The following is a 23,961-nucleotide window of genomic DNA, read 5'->3' as shown; positions in this document are numbered from 1 at the left end:
AGTGAGAGAAGTGACTGAATGTGCGGATGGAGGGACAGGAAGATGTGTCACTGAGTGGCTGGGAGGGCATATAAATGGCTGATAGACAGACAGAGGGATGGAGGGGCAGACAGATTAAGTAGGCGGGACAGGCCTACGGATTTATTTACTCTCCTTTTGGAACTAAGAAATGGAAAGCTTAGAAGGGAAGTGCCTCCCCGTGGTAAGGCAGAGCAGGGCGGATCAAAGCCAGGCCTGCTGCCCCTCTGCCTGCCCCCCGCAGGCGAGTCCAGAGGGCCTAGTGGCCCACCCACCTCCTTCACAGAGATGCACAGGGCCCAGATGAGCACGAACATCCTTCCTAACAGCTGCAGCCACCCCATCTTGTGCGTCACGGCCAACGGGTGTGGGAGGGCCTGGGAAGAAGGGAAGGCAAGGATGGGTGCAAGATGGGGAGCGAGGAAGGCAGGGGTAATGGCAGCTCTGGGGGTAGGATGCACAAACACACGCCAAACCCTCTGGTTGAGCCAGAGGCCAGCACAAAGCTCAGGCTCCGTACCATGTGAGAGAGAGAGTGGCAGCTTCCTGCCCCTGTCCCCACCCACAGTGGCACCCAGAACTCTGTAGTGAGGGACACAGTCCAGTCCATGCTAACAACCCCTCACACCTCATGGCATTTGTTCATTCCAGAACCCATTCATATCCAGACACTTACAGGACACTCAAAGCTGAAACTCTGTGCCCTGTGTAATGAATGGGAAACTGAGGCCCAGAGTGGGAGGACCCCCCGCCCATTTCCTGTGGCCCTCACAGCAGAAACACCCCAATTAGCTCTTTAGACCTAGGTGGAGCCTGGGCAGGGCCTGCGTCTCCCAACCTTCCAGATCTCCCCGCAATAGCTAAGCACTAGAGACATAGCCAGTTCCCTAGCAGCTGTGAAGGATGACTGCCGGGGAACGCCATGCGAATGTCTTGACCAAGACATTCTAGGCCTCAGTTTCCTCACCTGCACATGGGACTGCTCCAAGCTCCCGGAGCTCTGACCACCCCACCCGCCTCCCTCCGGGGGCCCACATACCTCCTCTTCCCGGGGGCGGTAGTAGGAGACCAGAGTCAGGATGATGTTGTAGAAGAAATAAAAGCAGAAGGACAAGAAGAACATGTACTTGGCAAACTTCTTCCACTTCATATGCAGCAGTGTGTGCAGGGGCTCCAGGGTCAGCATCTCATGCCGGTTCTGGGCGTAGACCACCACCACCATTTTTAAAGGGCCCTCATTCCAAAGGGAGCTCTGAGTCCGCCCCACCCATGGCAGAAGGGGCCAGTCATTCTGTCCCATGGACCGGCGTGGCTGGAAATGTTGGGAAGGTAATTTCTGGCTCCTGAGGCTCCTTCCCAGTGCCCCCAGGCAGCAGCCAAACCCCACAGGAGCTGGGCTTCCAGTGGGAGGACCTGCTGCTCAGTGGGGAGCAAGGGCTGCAAGGGGGAAGGGCCGTGACTGGCCCCAACTTGGCCCCTTCACTGTGTAACCTTAGGGAAACCCCTGACACTCCCAGGGCCTCAGTCTCCTCATCCACAAAACTAATATCAACCAAACTACCCTATCAACCAGGCTGCCGTGAGGCTTCAGGGAGACCCCAGACAAGGCAGGCTGTGGTAAACATGACTCTTGGTAACATGTGGAGGATGAAGTTCCAATCTGCTGCCTCACTCCCCCCCTAAAAGCTGAAAACCTCTCACTGCTGATGCTCTGTCTTCCCCTCCAGCTTCACTGATCTCCCCCCCCTGCCTCCTCCAGGAAGGCCTCCCTGATTGCTCCAGCTGTGCCTTCTCTGAGGGGAAGGGGAGATTATAGAACCATTAGGGAAGAGAGGGAGAAACAAGATGGAGAAGATCAACAGCAATCATCCCATCCCCACTCTCACACTGCCCAGGACTCTGAGGCCAGGAGACACCCACCACAGAGGTTTATAGCGCAAGGTCAGCTGGGAACAGGTAAACACGGCGCCTGCCCTAGCCCGGCCCTTTCTGTTGACTCTGCCCACGGAGGCAAAGGAGTTGGGGGACTACAGACACGTCCAGCTAGTGGCATGGGTCTTCCCAGTGCAGCCTGAGGCCCCGCCCCTCATCCCCCGCCCTTCTCCAGCCCTCCCGAGAGACCCACATCAATGTTGGTGTTGTAGACAATGATTTCCAGCACCGAGTTGTCTGTCATAGTGTCCACGTCGGTGAGGTCGTAGAGTGATGACGACACAGGCCCGTATGCCCAATCGGTGAACTTCCTGGACAGGCTCCGGAGGGGCTTCTCCTTGATCTCACGACTGAGGATATACTTCAAGATCTGGGGACAGAAAGAGGAACAGCTGTACAACTGGGCTGGGAAGATGCTTCCACCTGGACAGATCGAGTTCCACCTCTGCCCCTGCCATCGTGACCCCTGGGCTGGGCTTCATCTGCGGAATGGGTGTGAACCTCGGGGCTCTGCCCAATTCACCAGGGACTGAGAATACAAGGGACAAAAGGTGTGGAGGCCCTTTGCAGGATGCAGAAAGCTGCACAATCAGTTCATAAATCCTTGTACCAGTTGGGGACCCCATTCAGTGAAGCATCTGGGAACTGACAATTTTGAGAAATAATTTCTGTTTGGCCTGGATGGGAGAAGAAACTAGAAGTTTTCCCAGCTTTCCTATCCCACCCTCGGTCAAGACCATTCCAGTTGAGATTCACTGGGGGCCAGACGGGGTGATACAAGATGCCAGCCTAGCAGAGAGGCCTGAGAAACGCACTCTCCAGGTGATCCTCAGACTCTGCTGCACGGTAGAGTCACTGAGAACACTCGACAATCCCACACCACCGACGAATTCTGTCCAAATCTCTGCAGGTGGGACCCAGACATCTGTATTTTGTAAAGCTCCGTGGGCGGTGCCGAAGTGCAGGCGAGGTGGAGAGCAACCACTCTCCAGCTCACCGCTTCCCAAAACTGGGGCCAGGGCTTCCTGGGGCACCAACCCAAGGCCCAGGAAGAGGGTCCCGGTGGGGAGAACAGTGTCAGAGCCCTGATCTCACACAACCCAGTGGGGTTCCCATCTCATCTCATATGGGAGCCTTGTCCTCACAGTCCAGGCAGAGAAACTCCAGACACAGGACCAGTCTCCCCGTCCTGAGCCCCAGCCTCAAAGAGCCCCAAGGAACAGGGTCTGTGTCGTAAACATCTCTGCACCCTCCACTCCCAGCACAGTGGTCAACCTGGGCAGCATCCAGAAAGATTTTCCAAACAACACTGAATGAAGAAGAGAAAGGGCCAGGAATGGGGGAGTCCCCTCCCCAGGACTGGCCATGGGGGAGCACATCATCCTCTAGAAAATCAAAGGGTCATGGGGCCATGGTCCACGCAGGCAGAACACATGCCACAGTGGCTTGCGGGAAGCTCCCCTCACAACCCTCCTAATCTGACTCTCCTCAAAGCCCCCCACAAACTGTTCCCGGGGGTGGGTAGGAGACGGTGGGGACGGTGGGAAGGCACACAATTCCTCCTCTGTCAAAGCCAATCTCCAACCCTTCCTTCCCCCACAAGAGAATGAAAAGGTCCTTTGTGGGCCCCAGCCCTGACCACTGGGACTGGACCCAAGGCCCTCGAGGCACCCGCCTCCCCTGTCAGCCGCCCTGAGGCTGGCACAGCTGTGACTGCACCCAGCCAGTCCTCCACAGCCTCCCAGGAGCCTCAGTCCCCTCCCAGGGCTTGGACACATGGAGGCTGAAGAGCAAGCTTCTCTGAGCCTTGCCCTCGGGCCCACCTGAGTCCTGACCTTGATCTTAGACCAAGTTGTGACTCCAGGCACCAACAGAAGTGGGAGCCCACCCAGCCCAAGTCTTCACCAAGGTTAAGCCCTGAGCTCCTCAGCCACTCCACACAGGCTGCAAAGGGCCACAAGCAGCCATACTCTCTGCTGAGGACGTGGCTCAGCGTTTCAGCACGACAGTGGTCTCTCCAGATGCAGGCAGCCCATTGGCTCTGGAGCCAGAGCAGCCATTCTGGGACTCCTGTCTTCATGAGAGGGTCAGACGCAGCCTCCGCCTGGGTGCCTCACCACACGGGAAGCCTCAGCCACGAAGCCCGTGAGGTACTGTGTCACCATGGCCTTCAAGGTCCCCCACTCCGACCCCAGATGGGAGCTCCAGAGCAGGGCAGAGACACATGGAGTGTTAGGGACTGAAGTCCAGAGGGGGTTCCCACGTGCCGCATCTCTGTGTGGTCACTCAGAACAAACCCACCCCAGGCCACAAACGCACTTCCAGACGGAAAGCTGACCTTTCCCCAGCCAAGGTGTAATCTGTGGGGTCCCCAGAAAGGCCCAAGAGCTGGCAGAGAGCCCCCCTGCCCTGCTTCCTGCCCCTGAGGCCCCACCTCGGCCTTGCCCATCTTGGCGGCCAGCTGCAGCGGCGTGAGACCGTCGTTGTTGTGCATGGTCTCCAGCTCCCAGGTTCCGCTCCTCAGCAGGATCATGTCGTACATGCGCTTCACAAAGTCATTCTGCGTCTTGAAGTCCTCAGCCACCGTCACCAGCGCGTGTAGGATATTGTTTCCCCGTGAGTCCTGCGAGGTGATATCTGTCTGCTCATTCTCCATTAGCAGCTGCACAATCTCAGGCTGGTTGGTACATGCCGCCAGGGCCAGTGGTGTCTCGCCTGGGGCAGGGGGGAGCACTGGAGCTCAGTTCTCTCATAGACCTCCCCAGTGTTCCCCAAGCCCTAGGACTGAAGCCAGTGTCCCCAGCAGGACTGACCCCCGAGCTTCCCTGTACTTCTCCCCATCTTCCCCCTTGGATAGGGAGAGCAGGGAGACTAAAGCTGGATCACTGCCATAACCTCCTAACTGGTCTCCCTACTACCACCCTGGCCCTCCATCACTATCCTCAGCACAGCAGTCAGACTGATCCTAGTAACACATAAGCTTCACCTCCCCCAGAATAAAAGCTCGGGTTCCAACAACAGCCCACAAGGCCCTGCATGTTTGGATGCCATCTCCTCTTTTACCCCACTCACTCCCTCTCTGGCCATAATGGTCTTCCTTTTCCTAGAACATACCAGGCATTTTTCCTACCTCAGGGCCTTTGCACAGGCTGTTCCCTCTGCTTGTAGTGCTATTTCTCCATATCTGCATTGCGCATCCCCGCACCTCCTCCAAGTCTTTGCTCAAACATCACCTTTTCAATGAGTCACCCTAACCACACTATTTAAAATTGAAATCCACCTCCTTCCTGGCCTGGAACTCCCGACCCCCTTTCCCTGTCTTATTTTTTTATTTTTTTCCATGGCACTTCCATTTTCTAACATATTACATAGTGTTCTTATTTATTATGTTTATTATTGATGGTTTTCCTCCAGTCTAGAATGTAAGTTCCATGAGGGTAGAGATCTTTGTTTTGTTGACTAATATATTTCAAACACCTAGAACAGTGCCTAGTGTATATAGTAAGTGATCAATAAATGTTTGTTAAGAAAAGGGAAGGCAGGTGACTCATATGTGGTCACACAACAAGCCTGGGATGGAACCAGGACTGGACAGCAGGTCTCCTACTCTTTCCCTTCCAATCTCCCTCTTGTTCCCTCTCTTCATCCCCCCTGACAGACATTTCCCAACATTGGCTCCAACAGGGTCTGATGTTGGACAGTGGACTGGACAAGACCCTGTCCTCATGTCTGCTCAGACCCATCTAGTCCTACTGATAAAAAACAAACAAACAAAAACAAAAACAAAAACCACCCAGAAGAGAAAACAGGTCAGTGGTTGTCAGCCAAGAGCTGGTATAGGAAAGGGGTGGACAAAGTTGTGTGGGGAAAGTTTCTAGTGTGAAGGAACTATTACCCTGTCCTCATGGTGGTGGTCACATAACTGGATGCATTTGTGGGGCTGAACAGAACTGTCCGTGGAAACGGGTGAATTTCACTGTATCTAAAATAGGCATTACAATCTTTTTTCCACCCAGAGTATCCTAACCCCGATTGCTTTGGAACTCCCTAACTCGTCAGCGAGGGAATTTGCCTCTCTTACTTCTGGCTCCGAGTTTGCAGTCCTGGAAAGCCCTGGGCCCAGGGGCAGAGGCGGAGTTGGGCGCTCCTTACTACACCGGGCAAATCATTTCCCCTCCCAGAACCTGTCTCCTGGCCTCTAAGATTGGGCTTTTTCCTTGCTCCCTCTCCCAGGTCTCTGTTCCCTATCCAGGGCTGCTCCAGTGGACGCCTGCTTGCCCCCGTCCCGAAGGCTCTGCCCCGTGGCCTCCCGGGTCCCGGTTCTGTCCCGCTGGGCCCCAGACAGGTCCACGGGTCCGCGCGTCGGGCGGGCAGGAACCCGCAGTGGGGGCTCCCGGCCGGCCCGCCAGCGCCGACTCGGGCGCGGGTGGTCGGGGAGCCCGTGCCGGGCGTGCGCAGCACCCACCGAAGTAGAAGCCTTCGTGCAGGTACTTGGGGTTGAAGAAGAAGCCCCTGGCGTGGGCGTTGACGTCGGCGCCGGCAGCAATGAGCAGGGCGGTGACGTCTCCCTGCCGCCGCTCGATGGCGATGTTCAGTGCCGTCTGCCCTGCGGACCAAGTAGGGACGAGAGGGGGGCGCTCAGCGGCCGGGCCCTGTGGGGGGACAGGAGCTGGGCGCTCGGCGGCCGGGCCCTGGATGGGGGATGGGAGGGGCCGCCCGGCGGCCGGGCCCTGGGGGAGGACGGGAGCGGGGCACTCGACGGCCGGGCCCTGGGGGCATCCCCCTCTCTGGCCTCCGTACTCCCCACCGAACCACGGCGGAGTACTAGCTGCCGGCCAGCTCCGCTCTCTGGTGCCAGGCGCTGGGGACACGGCGGTGCACAGGATGTAGTTCTGATCCTTCTCCTGGAGAAGCTCAGAGTCTCGCTGGGACTTAAGTGCTGTGATACTGGGAGGTCAAGGGCTGTGGTACCTAGAGCAGGGGCCCTTAACACGGCCGGAGGGGGACAGGTGAGGGTTCCCAGAGTGGCCCCTAAGCTGAGACCCCTTAAGTTAATCAAGGCTGGGTGGGCTGGCTCAAGACTTCATAAACCAGGTTAAGAGGTTAGAACTTTATCCTAAGTGCTATGGGAAGTCACGAGGCATTGAAGCAGGCAAGTGACAGGACCAGAGTTTTGGGTTTTGTCCATGTGTATTTTCTGATCACTCTGGAAGCAAAATTGGAGGACGCATTAGAACGAGCCCAGACTTGGGAGGAACTGCCGCTCCAGTGGAGAAAGAGATGATGAGGGCCAAAGACCCTTAGAAGAAGAGTCCTCAGAACAGCCTGTGGGGGTTGGGAGAGAAGGGATGACTACTAGCCTAGGAGCTGGGAGAATGGTGCCACCATGAGTGAGGAACAGAACAGGGGAGAAGCAGCAGGAAGGGGCCGGAGGGATATTAACCCAGTGGGTGGAGCCTGTGGACTCTCCAGATGGAAGGGACTGGAAGGCTGGGGATCTCAGAATGTCCCACCAGAAACAGCATTTTCCGAAGAGCTGCCACCATGCCATACACAAAAATAAAGTCCTGGTGAAAGCAGGAAAGAATGTCCAATGGAAAAAAGACAGTCTCTTCAACAAATGGTGTTGGGAAAATCGGATAGCCACATGCAGAAGAATGAAACTGGACCATTTCCTTACACCACACACAAAAATAGACTCCAAATGGCTGAAAGACCTAAATGTGAGACAGGAGTCCATCAACATCCTAAAGGAGAACACAGGCAGCAACCTCTTCGACCTCAGCCGCAGCAACTTCTTCCTAGAAACATCGCCAAAGGCAAGGGAAGCAAGGGCAAAAATGAACTATTGGGACTTCATCAAGATAAAAAGCTTTTGCAAAGCAAAGGAAACAGTCCACAAAACCAAAAGACAACCGACAGAATGGGAGAAGATATTTGCAAATGACATATCAGATAAAGGGCTCGTATCCAAAATCTATAAAGAACTTATCAAACTCAACACCCAAAGAACAAAGAATCCAATCAAGAAATGGGCAGAAGACATGAACAGACATTTTTCCAAAGAAGACATCCAAATGGCCAACAGACACATGAAAAAGTGCTCAACATCGCTCGGCATCAGGGAAATCCAAATCAAAACCTCAATGAGATACCACCCCACACCAGTCAGAATGGCTACAATTAACAAGTCAGGAAACGACAGATGTTGGCGGGGATGCGGAGAAAGGGGAACCCTCCTACGCTGTTGGTGGGAATGCAAGCTGGTGCAGCCACTCTGGAAAACAGTATGGAGGTTCCTCAAAAAGTTGAAAATAGAGCTACCATATGATCCAGCAATTGCACTACTGGGTATTTACCCCAAAGATACAAATGTAGGGACCCAAAGGGGTACATGCACCCCGATGTTTATAGCAGCAATGTCCACAATAGCCAAACTGTGGAAAGAGCCAAGATGTCTATCGACAGATGAATGGATAAAGAAGAGGTGGTATATATATACAATGGAATATTATGCAGCCATCAAAAGGAATGAGATCTTGCCATTTGCAATGACATGGATGGAACTGGAGGGTGTTATGCTGAGCGAAATAAGTCGAACAGAGAAAGACATGTATCATATGACCTCACTGATATGAGGAATTCTTAATCGCAGGAATCAAACTGAGGGTTGTTGGAGTGGGGGGTGGGGTGGGAGGGATGGGGTGGCTGGGTGATAGACACTGGGGAGGGTATGTGCTCTGGTGAGCGCTGTGAATTGTGCAAGACTGTTGAATCTCAGATCTGTACCTCTGAAACAAATAATGCAATATATGTTAAGAAAAAAAAGAAGAAGAAGAAGATAGCAGGTGGGGAAGAATGAAGCAGGGGAAATCGGAGGGGTAGACGAACCATGAGAGACGATGGACTCTGAAAAACAAACTGAGGGTTCTAGAGGGGAGGGGGGTGGGAGGATGGGTTAGCCTGGTGGTGGGTATTGAGGAGGGCACATTCTGCATGGAGCACTGGGTGTTATGCACAAACAATGAATCATGGAACACTTCATCTAAAACTAATGATGTAATGTATGGGGATTAACATAAGAATAAAAAAAAATAAAAAAGAAGAAGAAGAAGAAGGTAGCAGGAGGGAAGAATGAAGCAGGGGAAATTGGAGGGGGAGACGAACCATGAGAGACGATGGACTCTGAAAAACAAACTGAGGGTTCTAGAGGGGAGGGGGGTGGGAGGATGGGTTAGCCTGGTGGTGGGTATTGAGGAGGGCACATTCTGCATGGAGCACTGGGTGTTATGCGCAAACAATGAATCATGGAACACTACATCTAAAACTAATAATGCAATGTATGGGGATTGACATAAGAATAAAAAATAAAAAAATAGGGAGGCCTGGGTGGCTAAGTTGCTTAAGCGACTGCCTTCGGCTCAGGTCATGATCCTGGAGTCCCTAGATCGAGTCCCACATTGGGCTCCCTGCTCGGCAGGGAGTCTGCTTCTCCCTCTGACCCTCCCCCCTCATGTGCTTGCTTTCTCTCATTCTCTCTCTCTCAAATAAATAAATAAAATCTTAAAAAAATAAAATAAAATAAAAATTTAAAAATTTAAAAAAATTTTAAAAAGGCGAATTGCTAAAGGTCTTTAATAAAATGCTAAAAATGATAATATTTTAAACGTTGTTTTTGGATCCTCTTAGCAGCATAGGAAGGAAATATTAATTAGCCTCTGCCAGATGGAGGAACTGAGACTCAGAAAGGCAAAGTAACATGCCCAAAGTGAGGAAAAATGCTCCCCTGGTGGTGTTGTAGTCCCTTAACCCCCCGGCGGCAGGGAGCACCCATCCAGGACACTGAAGGGGAGGTACCAGCAGATACCATCAGAGGGAAGAATAGGGGGTTGGTTTCTGGGAAGACAGAAATAAATGGCTCCTCTCACCATGCAGAGAGAGAGTGAGTGCTCACAGCCCCCAACAAGCCCACCAGCAAAAGACAAAGTCATGAAAGAAGGAAGTGATAAGGGGAGGCTAAGAAAGAAGAAAAGTAAGGAGTTGCAGTCAGGACAGCAAAGCCTTAATAGTAACCTTCGTTTATTCACTCATTCAAAAAACATTTATTTATTTTTTTATTTAAAGATTTTATTTATTTATTTGACAGAGAGAGAGAGATAGTGAGAGCAGGAACACAAGCAGGGGGAGTGGGAGAGGGAGAAGCAGGCTTCCCGCTGAGCAGGGAGCCCGATGTGGGACTCGATCCCAGGACCCTGGGATCATGACCTGAGCCGAAGGCAGACGCTTAACGACTGAGCCACCCAGGCGCCCCAAAAAACATTTATTAAAGACCTCTTATGTGAGACCCCAAGGGTCCCAGGGAATTCACTATGGGCAAGACAGACTCCATCCCTGGCCTCAAGGGGAACATGCTGCTAGAAAGGGGTTTAAGTCCCTGTATACTGACAAGAAGAAAGGAGGGGACAGAAAGGGACTGAAAAGGGAGAAGAATCAAGACAGGCAAGCCTGAGGCACTGGCCTAAACCTCCCTGGCTAAGGTCTAGTATCAACTCCCTAGTGACAGGCTGAGAACATTATATATAGCTCATCTGGTTTCTCTCTTTGCTTTGGCTACCAGGGAGCTCAGCATGCAGTTCAGCACTCAGTTGTAGCCATCATCCCTGGATTCCCTTGCTTCCCGTCAACAGTGTTGAGTTTTCATAGTCCTTTACTTTTTCCAGTATATAATAAAAACCCTTGTGAAAGTCTGCAGTTTAAATAAATAAATAAAAATAAAAAGGACTTTGCCCCATGAGAAAAGTTGAGGGCCAAGCTAGACTACTCCCTGCAAAGAGCAATGTTTAGTGCCCTCTGGCGTATCAGCGAGATAGCATCCAGTTATTCCTGAGCCCATCATTTTTGCACCTCATTAGAACCGAAGAGGATGTTTACTGAGTCCAAAAACTCCAGTGAGGACATACCTTACTGATTATTCACAACAGATTTGCCGGGCGGGGAAACACTATCCCAAATGTGGCCTCCCTGCCCCTTTCCAATCCACTTAAGAGAGAAGCCACAAAATTGAGACCCAGATGGGGCGGTAAGTAATAACAATGATGGTGACACTAAGACTGGCCGTGTGTTGGCCTCGCCCAGCTATCTGAGAGCATCTCTGGCCAGCTTCCCACTGCCCTGATAGGCCAAACTCATTCCCATCTCAGGCTCTGGCCCTTGCCCTGCTCCCAGTCTTTCTCATCATGCAGGCCTCAGGTCGAAGGTTACCTCCCTGCTGATACACTCTAAAGCTGCCCATCCCCAGTCATTTTGGATCACATTACCTTCTTCTATTTTCTTTTCCTAGCATTTTCCATCTAAAATTACTTTATTTAAAGCAGTGGCCTATATCTGTCTTGTTCACCACTGCACCCCAGTGCCGAAAACAATGCCTGGCATGTGGCAGTTAGCTCAAAACTCTCTGCAGAACAAAGGACGGAAGTGAGGAGTGCCTGCTATGTGGTATGAAAGCAGGCTCAGTGCTTAGGGCCCACGGTGACAGCAGGGGCCCTGTGTGGCCTGGCCCCCAGCCCAGCCTCAGAAATCCCTGTCTGCACAGCACCTCCCACAGGCAGCATACCTTTGTAGGCCTCCTCTGTGTACGCAGCGTTGATGAACCTGTCCAGGATGTCATTGTCCTCGGCAAAAGCCAGCAGGATCCGCACAATCTCCTTGGTGTTGGGGTTGATGTTTAACAAGGCCTTCATCAGGCAGGTCTTCCCCGTGTCAGAGGCCGTCAGCTTGTGCATGAGGAAGTCTGCGGACAGGGTCACACAGGATGAGCCGCAGGAGGGGCCCTGGCTGCCCCTGGCCCTTCCAGCCCTGAGGAGGGGAGGCCAGGGTGAGGGGGCGGCAGCCTCAGACCTCCAGACCCTGCTCGGGCCTCCCCCACTGGCCTCCTGGAGCCTCTGCTACCTACTCTCCTCCTCCCTCTCCAACTGCTCTTCCCCTGAGGCCCCCCGAGAGCGTCATCTAAGGCCTTTTGCTCTTTGCCTTCTGCACCTGCTACCTTGGAGGGGGCAGTCTCACCCACTGCATGCCTTCCCGCTGTCCACCTCAGTGCTGATGCCCTGAAGTCTTCAGCCTGCCTCCTCCTAGTAGCCTACATCCCCTCCCTCTAACACGCTACGCCCCAGGCCCCGAGACAGCGTGGGACCCACCATCCAGCAAGTGGCCAAGGGCGCTACTCTGGACTCCTCTCTTTCTCTCACTTCCCTTGTCCTCGATTCCAGCCAGTTCCACTGCCGAGGTCACCTTCCCCCAGCTCTTCTGCTGTGCTCCCAACGCTGCCTGAATAGCACCCTTCTCCAGTTTTACACCTGCCCTCCAGGCAGTGGCCAGACCTGACCTTCGCCTGCCTAAGCCCTTGCATGGCTCCCCGTTGCCCTCGGAGTCAGCTTCAAAGTCCCCAGCCCAGCATTCTGGGCTCCTCACACGGCCCCCTCATGGGTGGTTGTGGGGAAAGGTTGACAGCAGGAGCCACACGGGGCCCCCAGCCCTGCGCTCTCTCTGCCGGAGCCAGCCACTGACCAGCCACGTCCAGGCCACGCCGCCGCCTGCAAAGCTCCTGCAGCTCCCGCAGCAGCTCCCGCAGCTCCTCCACGCAGCCCTCCGACACGGCCGCAAAGATGCGCTTCTTCAGCCGCTTCTTTTTCCGCCTCTGCTCTTCCTTGGCCAGGTTTGCACTGAGGCCGGAAAGTATTGCCAGTTCACCGGGCGGGTACCACCAACCTACTCTCCCCTCCCCCGCCGGAGCCGCTGCGCCTGCGCAGAGCCGCTCCAGCCTTGGCAGCCCCCGCGCTGTCCCGACGCCCCAGGCGCTGTCCATCAGCGCTCCAGGCCCCTGGCACCCCGCACCCCTGTCGCCGCGTGCAGGCTTCCCTCCCAATCCAAATGCAATCACGTTTTTTCAAAATACATATTTGGATACACAGAGTAAAGTTGACTAGGAAGGACAATTAATAGCGATTGCCTTAAAATGTATGAGATTAGGGGAAGGGAAATCCCACTTTAATCTTTTGGGATGTTTGCATTTTTAAACTCCATCTCTTCCTGCCCCCACACTCCAAAGAGACAAGCATGGTAATGCGTAATTTTTTGTTTGTATGTGTTCTTGCAAAATGCACATGATGCTTCATGGTTTATAAGCATGTATTTTTACTGTACTTACATGGGATTATGTTACAGTTCTCCTTCTCTTGCATACTGTTCTTTGAATGCTTATAATGAATGGGTAATACTTTTTATAGTTTATAAAATGTAATACTCCCCTCCCCCCCCCAAAAAAATTCCTACATGCCACAACCAGAGGTCCAGACGTTTGTCCCAACCCCCAGGAACGGAGGCTTCTTTCTCTTTCCTGGGTAGTGATGCCCATGCCTCTGTCACCCACCGGGTAGACGCAGTGAGGGGAAGGGGAGGGCCAGGCTGACCTGGGACTGTTGGGATTGGACGGGGTCTCTGTCACATCGTCCTGAGGAGACTGTGGTGAGTCCATGTCATCACAGTTGCCAGAGAGGCTGGAAAGGAAGAGAGAGAGAAACAAGTTTAAAAGAGAGAGACAACCAGGCCTGGCCATTTGGCCCCAGGTGAGTCGCTGCCCGCCCTGGAGCGGAGGTCTGGGCTGGCACGGGGGCCAGTACTCACCACTGCCGGATGTTGGAGTCCATAGGCTTGGAGAAGGTGGGGGGAGAGGTCTTGGAGACAATGGGGTTGGGATCGAACCCTTCTATCTCCAGGAAGAAGTGTGCACTGTGGGGACACCCAAGCAAGGCCATTAGAGCTGGGGCTGGGACCGTCCACCCGCGTGCCCTGCACCCTGCTGCTGAGGCTGCCCAGCCGCACAGCACACTCGCTCTCGGCCGGCTCCGTCCCTCATGGCCTCGCTCAGCCCCCACAGCAGCCCTCTGGGATGGGTACTGCCCCATCGCCGCGTGCAGGTGGGCAGGTGGAGGCTCTGAGGTCAAGCTACTCACCTGAGCTCACACAGCAAGTAGGTGGCAGAGCCTGGACTCAAAGCTGGGTTTCGGTGATTCTAGTCACTAAAAATACTGAGAGATGAACCCAGGGGTCTCTGCTGGGGTGGCCTAGCATCTGAGGGGGACTTTCCTGTCTGCAGCTGCCTCTAGGTGCGGAAGACTCACCAGAGATGGGGGACACGACAACAACGAGAGCTACAATTCCCCATCATCCCCTGCAACTGTCCCTCTGGCCTCGGGTCTGAAGAAGAGCCCTTTCAGGAGGAAGTCCCTACATGCTGACATCTACAAGGGCCTTTCCTGGTTGCCAGGACACATTCAACTCCCTCCGATCATCTCTTGTACTGTTGTGTCGGCACAGAAAATAGTCAGACCTAGAGCAGTGAGGGGATGTAAAAGTTCAGGGGACAGGGCTAAGAATCCTCATCAAGAAGGAAAACTCAGGAAACCACTTTGGACAGTGGGTGTGAGGAGCAGTAGAGGGGCAAGTGAAGGGCACACTTTCTCCCAGGGCTGGAAGAGAGACATGGGCCTAGGGCCTGCGACCTGACTAAGCCCCAGGGGAGGGGACAGACTCACTGCCTGATCAGGAGATGAGACACACCCCCAAGATACGACTCCCCAGCCAGACACAGCCCTGGCCTCACCTTCAGAAGCACCCACAAACACAGACACGCATGCTCTCAGAACCTACGGTCGCACACTCAGGAACAAGCCTTCCCATGACAGCCTGGATGATGAGCATCAGGAGGAGGGTCGGTTGCAGCGATACCCCCCACCCCATGCTGCTGCAGCATACCTTCTTGCTCTGTGACCTGGCCGGGGATAGTGGCCTCCTGACCAGCTGGTCTCTCTCGTAAGTACCTTTGCTGCCTGTCTCCTTCCCATGCCCAGAAGGATCGACATGCCCCCTCCCTTTCTCACAAGACCACAGAAGAGCTCCCAAAGCACAGTCCCAGCCACATCAAGTTCAGAAGGGTAGCAGGGGAGGGATTGTGGCCCCATTCCATAATGAGGGAACCAAGGCCAGGATGGAGCAACACTCATCCGTGGTCACCCCCCAAGGATAGAAGCCAAGTTGGACAGAGAACTTGACTCTTGATTCCAGGCTCCCAGTTTACACCACTATCCACGCTGCTGTCCCCTCAACCCTCTGGGTCTTCTTCCAGCCAAACCAGCTCTAGGGATTAGCTGCAGGTGCAGACTGCCCAACATAGCCACGTCCCGGGATGGGCAGGCATGAGGGAATCCTGGGCCCTGCCTGTCCTCTCCCTCTCCTCTCCTGCAGGCACAGACAAGCCTGGAAGCCTCAGAACAAATCCAGAACTGGGGCATAAGTGGGGTGGGTGACAGGGCTGGCTGGCACATTGCCCTCACCCTCCTATCTTCTGCCCATCAAGAGGAACCTTCTGACCTGACCTAAAATCAAATCCTTCTTCCAAAAGAGAAGTACACCCCTGACTGGGAGCCCAAAACCTGGGTTCTAGTCTGGCTCTGCCTCTGCCTCCTGGGTGACCTGAGGATGGAGAGTGCTTGGACCAGATGATCCTGGACTCTGGAGCCAGGACAGCTCTAAAATCATCCACAAATGGACTGTGCAGCTGAAGTGGGCATCAGAGGTCATCCAGTCTGATGACTACTCCCAGCATCCTTGGAGTGCCCCAGAAATGCCACCCTAAAGTGTCCCTACTTGTCTAGGCTCCTTGATAGTGTGCATCTACTCAACAAAGACTTATTGAGCACCTACCGTATGCCAGGCGCTGTTCTAGGAGATGGGGATTAAATGGTGCACAAATGGGCAAAAATCCATTTGAAGAGCTATTGTCCCAGTGAATTGGTCAGAATTGGACCCAATGAGGCCATTGCTTTCCCTGCTCCAGACACACACTGACCTTCAACTGTAAGATCCTCAATGGGAGGAACCACACCTGAATTGTCCTTAATTCTCCAGAACCCAATGCTTCTTCTGATACTCAGAAGATTTAACAGAGGAGCAGAACATGGATAGGTAATGTGTGTAAGAAAGGAAGAATAGCTGGTCAGATAGATGGACAGATGAGTTGGATGGATGAATAAGATGGATAGATGGATGCATGGATACATGGAAGGATGGATGCATGGATACATGGAAGGATGGATGAATGGATGCATGGATGGCTGAGCAATGAGTAGTTGGATGGGCAGATTGGTGGATAGATGTAGAGGCTGGTGGAATGAACCAATAAGCAGACAGACCAACACAAACCTCAGGTGACTCCCACTGGGCTCTCTGTTGTCCAAAGCTCTCATCTTTTTCTCAGTCTTGCCCCAGAAGTTGAGGAAGGGTCCTTTGCGTCTCTTCCAACTCCTCTCCTTCTCAGGGCTTCCTCCCAGAGGCCAAACGGGCCTCAAGAATGGACTAGGAAACCAGATCACAACAGCATCTATCTATTCCAGGCCTGGGAGCCAAAGGGCCCGAGGGAGTGGAGGAAATATATCCTCATCTCACCATGAAGTGTCCTTCTTTGTGTGGAGGGACTGTGCTGAGCCACCAGGACACTTACTCATCAACTCGCTCACTCTGTCTCTCATTGTCTCACCTGCTCCTGCACTGACCCACCTACTAACTCAAAAACCACAAATATGCTCTGTGTAGGAAATGTTGGAAGCAGGGAAGGAAGAGATGACCCTTCGGGACCCTGTCCTCAGAGATCTGTGGCTCGGGAAAATCCCCAGAAGCAGAGAGGGCAGCATGAGAAAAGCTTCTATGGCAGAAGGCAAGGACTATGTCGGAGGAAGAAAGTCTTCAGTGGCTGGGAAGGAGAGTGGTGAAAGCCAGACTGGAAAGATCCCTGACTGTGAGCAAGGATTCCTGGGACAGGGAGCTGTAGACCATGACAGTCCATCCCACACATGCCCTATTTGCCACTGCACATGCTACATCTTACCTGCCACCATGACAGATGGTGATGTCTTGGCCATGTGACATCCTGGCTTCTAACCTGCAGCATATACTGTTTGTTTACTCCTACCTTTGATCCAGACCAAAGGCACCTCATGGGTGTCATTAACTCAGGGGAACATGTAGCTCTGCACCATCTCTCCTTCATTTCTGTCCCTTTGAAGACGATGAACAATCCCTGAGCAACCCCAGGGCTGGGAAGGAGGCTGTGTGACCAACTACTTTGTCCCAAGAAATGCCCAAGTGCTCTGATCTCCAAAAAGCCAGCCCCTCCACAGGTTTCATCAGCCCATGTCTCCACCCCAGGGCATCGCCTTGCCCAGGGTCCAGTAAAGAGGCCACAGTGAGGGCGCCTGGGTGGCTCAGTCGTTAAGCGTCTACCTTTAGCTCAGGTCATGATCCCAGGGTCCTGGGATCGAGTCCCACATCCGGCTCCCTGCTCGGCAGGAAGCCTGCTTCTCCCTCTCCCACTCCCCCTGCTTGTGTTCCTGCTCTCGCTGTCTCTCTCTCTGTCAAATAAATAAAATCTTTAAAAAAAAAAAAAAAGAGGCCACAGTGGTAGCTGCTCATGAGAAATAGCATGATGGGGGCGCCTGGGTGGCTCAGTCATTAAGCGCCTGCCTTCGGCTCAGGTCATAATCCCAGGGTCCTGGGATCGAGCCCCGCATCGGGCTCCCTGCTCCACAGGAAGCCTGCTTCTCCCTCCCCCACTCCCCCTGCTTATGTTCCCTCTCTCGCTGTGTCTCTGTCTGTCAAATAAATAAAAAATCTTTAAAAAGAAAAAAAAAAAGAAAGAAATAGCATGATCGTTCAGGAAAAGCTACAGGTCCAAAAATCTCTTCTCACCTAGACTTCTTGGTACCTTCAATCCCACTATTAGTACAGATTTCCTTACTGGTCAGACTGGCTTTCTTTATTTACATTGAATTTTTTCTTTTCTTTTCTTTTTCTATCTAGGCTGAGTCCTATATTCAGTTTTGAGGGAGATGCCAAAATCTTCAGGGAAAAGTAGGCACTTGAGGGCCCTCAAAGAGCCATTGGGAAGAAGGTGCTCCTGCTTCGTGAGACAAAGGTGACACCTCACACCCAGGCCTTTGGCTGTGTGAGGCCATAGGTAGAGCTGAGTCTAAGGCTAAGTTCATGAACAGGGATAGGCTCAGAAAAGGCAGCTTGACTGTGGGAAGATCCTGGGATTTTCCTGAAGCCATGTCCACAATCCTTCCCTGAGGTCCAAACCTCCCCTAGGAATGTGAGAGGGCAGGGGAAGGGAAAGAGAGGCAAGAGGGTGCTCCATCGGGCACTTCTCAGACAACATTCACACCTGAACTTGGCTTGTCTCTCCTCATCTTGCTCCTCCTCCTCTGATGTGCTCACGTCAGAGATGGCCCCATCATCCATTCAGGTCCTCCCACCAAATGAAGGGGATGTCTCTCGGTTCTCCTTCTCCCTCCCTTCTCATAGTTGATCCTACAGACCCCATGATCCCAATAAATTTCTGACCTGACCCCTTCTTCTCCATTCCTGATCACCCAGGTTCAGACCTCACCACCTGTCACTCAAGCTTCCCAAGAGCCTCCTGTCATCTCCCTGCTCCCAGCCTCCCCTCCAATCCATCGTCCACATAGATCACCCAGAGTATGCTTTCCAAAATGCAAATCTCACCATGCCCTCCTTGTCACACAAAATCCCTCTCTGGCTCCCCACTGCCCTCAGGTTTGTCCAAACTCCTTAACCAACCCCCAAGACCCAGCCCCAGTGGGATTCGTATTCTCCAAGATTCCTCCCCCCACCCAGCCCTTCAGTTACACAGATCCTCCCTGGTCCCTGCCCCAAGCCTCTGTCTGGGGATGCCCTTTCCCTGCCTCTCCACTTGCCATCACCCATTCGAAACCACCTCATCCAGGAAGTGCCCTGAGACAGCCTGCAGAGCCTGCAGGGTCAGAATGACCCACCCCTTCTCAGACCCCTCCCCACCTTGTTACTGGGACACTTCTCACATTCTTCTGGGTGCCCTTCTTACCAGACTGTGAGCAGGGATGGGCATTCTTTCTCTCTGTGTCTCCGTCTCCCCGGCCTGGGCCCCGGTGCACAGAAAACCTCAGCAATTATTACTCACAACAACAGACAGAAGGGAAAACACTGATCTCACCTCTGGCCCAAGCCGGGGCCTGGGATGGGGCCAGAGGAGGCGAGGCAAATGAGCTGAACTACACCCGGGGCCCACCTGGGTCCAGTGAAGCACAACCTGTGGTGAAGAGGGGCATTTGGGCTTAAGGGCACCAAATCTGCTGGGGGGCTGGGGGACTGCCACGGAAGCAGCTCAGGGGCCAGGAATGACCCTAGAGAAATACTCTCCCTGCTTTGCTTCCTCCACACCCCCAGCTGGGAAGTAGTCATAACCATCCCAGCCCTGCTCGGTTCCCAGGGGCCCTTTGGAGGGACAGTAACAATGACGATGATGAAGATGAAGCTCCAAGTAGCAAAACCACTATCCACACTAGCATGTACAGGATGCCAGCAGCGCGTCGCCCAGCGCGTTGTGCCGACGATCCCAACAAACGATCACCCTGTGAGCCAGTGCCTTTGCTGGGTCCCAATTACACAGGTGGTGTTAAAGAGCTTGAATAGCCTGGCTGGGCGCACAGTGGACAGGAAAGCCATTGGTGCACGTGAAAAAAGTAGTCACTTGGAGATCCAGGCTACCTGAAATTTCCACGCACCTTTTGGCTCTGTCTAAAGGATGGCTCCAGCAATCCCTTGCTTCAGCCAGAAGCCTTCCTGAATATCACTGCCTCAGTGCCTCCGACCCCTCCAAGGAGGCCTCCCTGATTATTCCCATTGTACTGACTTTCCCAGCTCAGCCCCCTGAGTATGTAGTGCTATCTCCCCACCCTCCCCCCGCTTATACCTAGTTGGGCACCAGGTCACCCCGGATGAGACTGAGAGTCTTGTGTCCACCCGGGCAAGGGCTCCCTGAGGATGGGCGCCAAAATCCCTGATGTGCCCTCACAGCACAGTGCCCAAGCCTGCCCGTCCTACCTCTTCTTGGTGGGGGTGATCTCTGCTGACCTCTTCTCCTGCAGGATGGCAGGGTTCCCACTGGGGACGGCAGCTCTTCTGCCCATGAGGGGCACCATCTCCTTGGGGTGGGCATTCATGGCTGGAGCACAATCATAGCACAGATGCTTAGGTTGAGTGGGCATGGAGGAGCTTCAGGGGGCTTCAGATGCCCATGTCGCACCAGGTGGTCTCTGCTCATACCCCCGGGATGAGGAGCTCACTCTCTACCTTCCCTGGCCGCCAACTCTTCCCAGGAAGAGAGAGACTGTCCCCGCAATTTCTCCTGCTCCCTGCTCCAGCACCTCTGCCCCTGTGCATCTTAGGAGAGCCCAACAGAGCTTCCAGGCAGAGACCACCATGCCCTTAGCTTCTCTCAAGACATCATCTCAACCCACCAATCTTCAGGTGGACTCCCAAGAATTAGTTCTGCTTTTTCCATGTCCCTATCAGATTTTGTGTTCAGTGATATCCTCAACAGAACAGGACTATCACCTCCTTTGTTCTAGACACTATGCTCCTAATAATACAACCTCTGGCCTCTTTGGTGCTTTGGATTTCTTACCACCCTGGTGGTCTCTGAAGCTTAGACACTGATTATCTTTGTCTCATTCACCCAGAACTGAGTGCAACCAGCCTTGTGGCCATCTGTCCATTAGACTCCCTTCTCACCTGAAGCAAGCAGCTGAGCCCCCTCTCCAGAGGCAGAGGAGACAGCCTCTCAGTCCTGACCTGGTTTACTGATACTCAGTACAGGCTGGATCCCTCTAAGGGGAACTTAGAGGTTCCTATGTAGATGAAGGACAATCCAGGCAGAGGGGACAGCCTGAGCAAAGACCAGGGGTCAAGAAAGTTAGCAAGTGGCAAGGAGCTGGTGTGGCTGCAGAGTCTGCGGAGTTCATGGGGACCACTGGCAGTGAGAGCCTCCAAAAGCAGGTAGGGCTCTGTTGTGAGGGCCTGGAATACCGGTGAGGAGTCGTAGCTGGTCCCAAGGGCAGCGGGGCCTGGGAGGGCCCTGGGTTACACAGGAGACGGCCATGTTAGAGATAGCAGACTGTATGGGGGGGTGAAGGAGACTAGACCATGGAGCTAGGAGAAGGGTGCTGTGGGGGCATTGGCATGGGGAAGGCGGGGCTGGCCATATAGGATGAGATGGACAGGGCAAAAAGGCTGCGTGGACAGGAGGTGACTCTGCAATCAACAGGGGCCATTCTCAGCTTGAGCAGCCCTCAGAGAACTCCCTCAGGGTCATGGAGGTAGGGCAGGGGACAGATTTCTGTACGAAGAGCCCAGCTATGCAGGGTGGAGCTAGGGCCGCTGGTAATCCTGGCCCAAATAGGAAAGCTGCCTGGAAAAAGTATCGGGAGCAGTTTGTCTTCAGACTACAGTGAGGTCTGGAAACGGGACAGCTGCCCTCCCCAAAAGTAAGCAGCCCTGGGAGAGGAGGAGTTATCCAGGGGAGGGCTTTGGCCTTGGAGTACAGGGACCTTGAGGCAGGGACCTTTGAGGAGGGGCCTTGAGGCCAGAGAGAGGAGAGAGAATCATGAGCATGTAGGTCCCTGACTATATCCACAGTCACAGGATGAGGATGGGTGGCTTTTACCACCTTCCTCAGCCCAAAGTAGTCTACGGACAGATAGGGCTAAAAGGCTGAGCTAAACCAAGAGTAAAGGAGAGGGATGGAGGGCATGTCTCTTACCCCTACCTGGGCCTCTGTTTTCCCTTCTGATAAATGAGCTGAAAGGACCCCAAGGACCTTCGAGCTCTCACCCATGACAGCCAGCTGCTCCATCCTCCCTGCCCTGGGCCCATGAGTTGGGGCAGTCCTGGGAAGCTGGGGCAGGAGAGGTCAAGAAAACTCTGGGCTGGAGCTATAATTAGCAGTGATAATTGGCTCCCTGAGTCACCCCATAAACGCTGAATTCTCACCTGCAGGACTCTCTCGCTGCCTTGCCCTCCCTCTCTGGGTCTGGGCTTCCCCGCCTGGGAAGTGCCTCCCAAGCCCTGACACTGACTGGAAGACAGGCCAGGCCTGGGGGCCGCAGGGAGCCCCTGCCGCCGCTGGCTCAGCCCCTGTGAGGAGCCTGCGCCTTGTCACTCTCAAGCTCTGGGCTACGTCATCTCATCCATCTCATCTGGAGCGCCCCTCTCACACGTCTGCGCTGCAGAACCACAGCTGGGGGCCTGCTGGCAGAGACAAGAGCCTCACCTTTGCCCCTTGGTGGCTGTGAGCCCTTCCCCCTCCCCAAGATCTCCAAACCTCAGGGAAGTTTCCTGGCTCCATCAGAACCTGTGTTCTGACACACTCCCTGGGCCAAGAGCTCATGCCTCACTTTGCTTCTCCTGCTGGAGACCCGAGCTTCTTCCCAACCCCTCCCCCAAGGCCTATCAGCAAAAGGGCAGTGTGGCCTAAAGGACCCCTTAGGTCCTCGCTCTGGTGTCCCCTCGGACCTTGGACAGCACTGGCCGCCATGTGTGGTGAGGACTCACCTGGTGAGCTCTGGGTGGTGGTGGCTGCCCGTGCTCGGAGATCACCGCATGTCCTGGGCCCAAGGACCCCCGGAGGGACTGTGGCTGAGGCGGCGGGAGGCTCTCATCATAGGCAGAGAGAAGGCTGAAATGAGGTGTCAGAGGCAGAACTGGCTGGGCCACCTGCCCTGGGCGTCAGGCAGGCCACACCCACCAGCCATAGCTGCAGCGCCTGCCCACCCACATGCCCTGCCTGAGTCACCCCCACACCCACACAGCAGCGCAGCCTGGGACAGGACAGGGGAGGCGGCAGGTGCCAAGGCCAGAGTTCTGGTCCCACATCTTCTCTCTCTTGTATTTGATGCTTCCCATCACGGGCCTCAGTTTCCCCAACTGGGAAATGGGAATTACAATAGCTACTTCACAAGCGTGCTGTGAAGAGTCAAAGAGATCATGCTGGTGGGAGAGCTTAATGAATGGTCAGGTGCTCTGCCCTGAGCCCCGGGAGGACAGGCCACAGCTGAGCACTGGCCTGGTTGATCCCAGGGTGGCCAGGCCCAAGACTTGGTATCTGTCCTTCAAAGTCTGCGATCAGATTCTGTTAGAGACAAAAGAAGTCCCCATTCAAAGCTTACCACCAGAAATTACGCACTTCAGACCTTGGTGTCAGACAGCCTCACCCCTTTCTGGCTATATGACCTTGAGCAAGTCATTTCTCCCATTTCCTGTCTGTGAAATGTGCATAGTAAATCCACCTTGCAGGGGCGCCTGGGTGGCTCAGTTGGTCGAACATCTGCCTTTGGCTCAGGTCATGATGCCAGGGTCCGGGAACGAGCCTCATATCAGGCTCCCTGCTCCGCGGGGAACCTGCTCCTCCCTCTGCCTGCTGCTTCCCCTGCTTGTGCTCTCTCTCTCTGACAAATAAATAAAAATCTTAAAAAAATAAATAAATAAACTTTAAAAAATAAATAAATAAGTCCACCCTGCAGAATTACTTGAGAAAACACATAGAAAGGACTTGAACAAAGCCCAGAGTCCAGAATGAACACAATAAACAGTGACAGCTATTAATTCTCACTGGTTTTGTCATCCCAATCCATCCCCCAGCAACCACCTGGGCCACCTGCCTCCAGGCCCACGTTGGGGAAGACTCTGTGCCCTCCTGCCACACGCAGGCCGCAGCTGTGGAGGGGGCGGAGCAAGGCTGCCACTCGGGAATCGCCCAGCTGTCCCGGCTGGCAGACAGGCCTGGGAGGGAGCCGGAAGTCTTGCTGACACTGACAGGGAGGGATTTCCCAGCTGCCCTCTGAGGCAAGTCCCTCCATCCCCCATCACCACAACCTGCCAGGCCTGGGCAGAGGCAGGCGGCAGGCTCGGGCTTTTGACCATAGAGCAGCGGGACCTATGGCCAGTAAGGGACAGGAAACCTGGCTTCGGGACCAACAGGCTTTAATGTGGGTAAAGTGGGGGCTGCTTTTGCAGTTTTACATCAGGGGGTCCTGAAGTTCCCACAAACATTGCCTGAAACTCCTT

At 54.0% G+C, this 23,961-nt stretch overlaps 1 protein-coding gene across 1 annotated transcript in view; it reads right to left on the bottom strand.

Annotated features, from left to right (window-relative positions):
* TRPV3 (transient receptor potential cation channel subfamily V member 3) overlaps nucleotides 1–23,276 on the bottom strand; it is a 32,773-nt gene extending 9,497 nt beyond the window's left edge. The window contains exons 1-11 of the mRNA XM_035027512.1: nucleotides 22,450–23,276; nucleotides 19,942–20,062; nucleotides 13,630–13,734; nucleotides 13,416–13,502; nucleotides 12,514–12,668; nucleotides 11,564–11,740; nucleotides 6,416–6,556; nucleotides 4,385–4,665; nucleotides 2,144–2,320; nucleotides 1,058–1,216; nucleotides 294–395 (exon numbers count right to left, since the gene is read on the bottom strand). Coding sequence (XP_034883403.1) covers nucleotides 294–395; nucleotides 1,058–1,216; nucleotides 2,144–2,320; nucleotides 4,385–4,665; nucleotides 6,416–6,556; nucleotides 11,564–11,740; nucleotides 12,514–12,668; nucleotides 13,416–13,502; nucleotides 13,630–13,734; nucleotides 19,942–20,060 — 1,503 coding nt within the window. The 5' untranslated portion in view covers nucleotides 20,061–20,062; nucleotides 22,450–23,276. The remainder of the gene's footprint in view (nucleotides 1–293; nucleotides 396–1,057; nucleotides 1,217–2,143; nucleotides 2,321–4,384; nucleotides 4,666–6,415; nucleotides 6,557–11,563; nucleotides 11,741–12,513; nucleotides 12,669–13,415; nucleotides 13,503–13,629; nucleotides 13,735–19,941; nucleotides 20,063–22,449) is intronic.
* Nucleotides 23,277–23,961: the final 685 nt, after the last annotated feature.

This window comes from Mirounga leonina, unplaced genomic scaffold (genome assembly GCF_011800145.1).
Source record: "Mirounga leonina isolate KUSES-001 unplaced genomic scaffold, KU_Mleo_1.0 Mir_200, whole genome shotgun sequence".
NCBI lineage: Eukaryota > Metazoa > Chordata > Mammalia > Carnivora > Phocidae > Mirounga > Mirounga leonina.
This window is presented reverse-complemented; position numbering and strand designations above follow the sequence as displayed.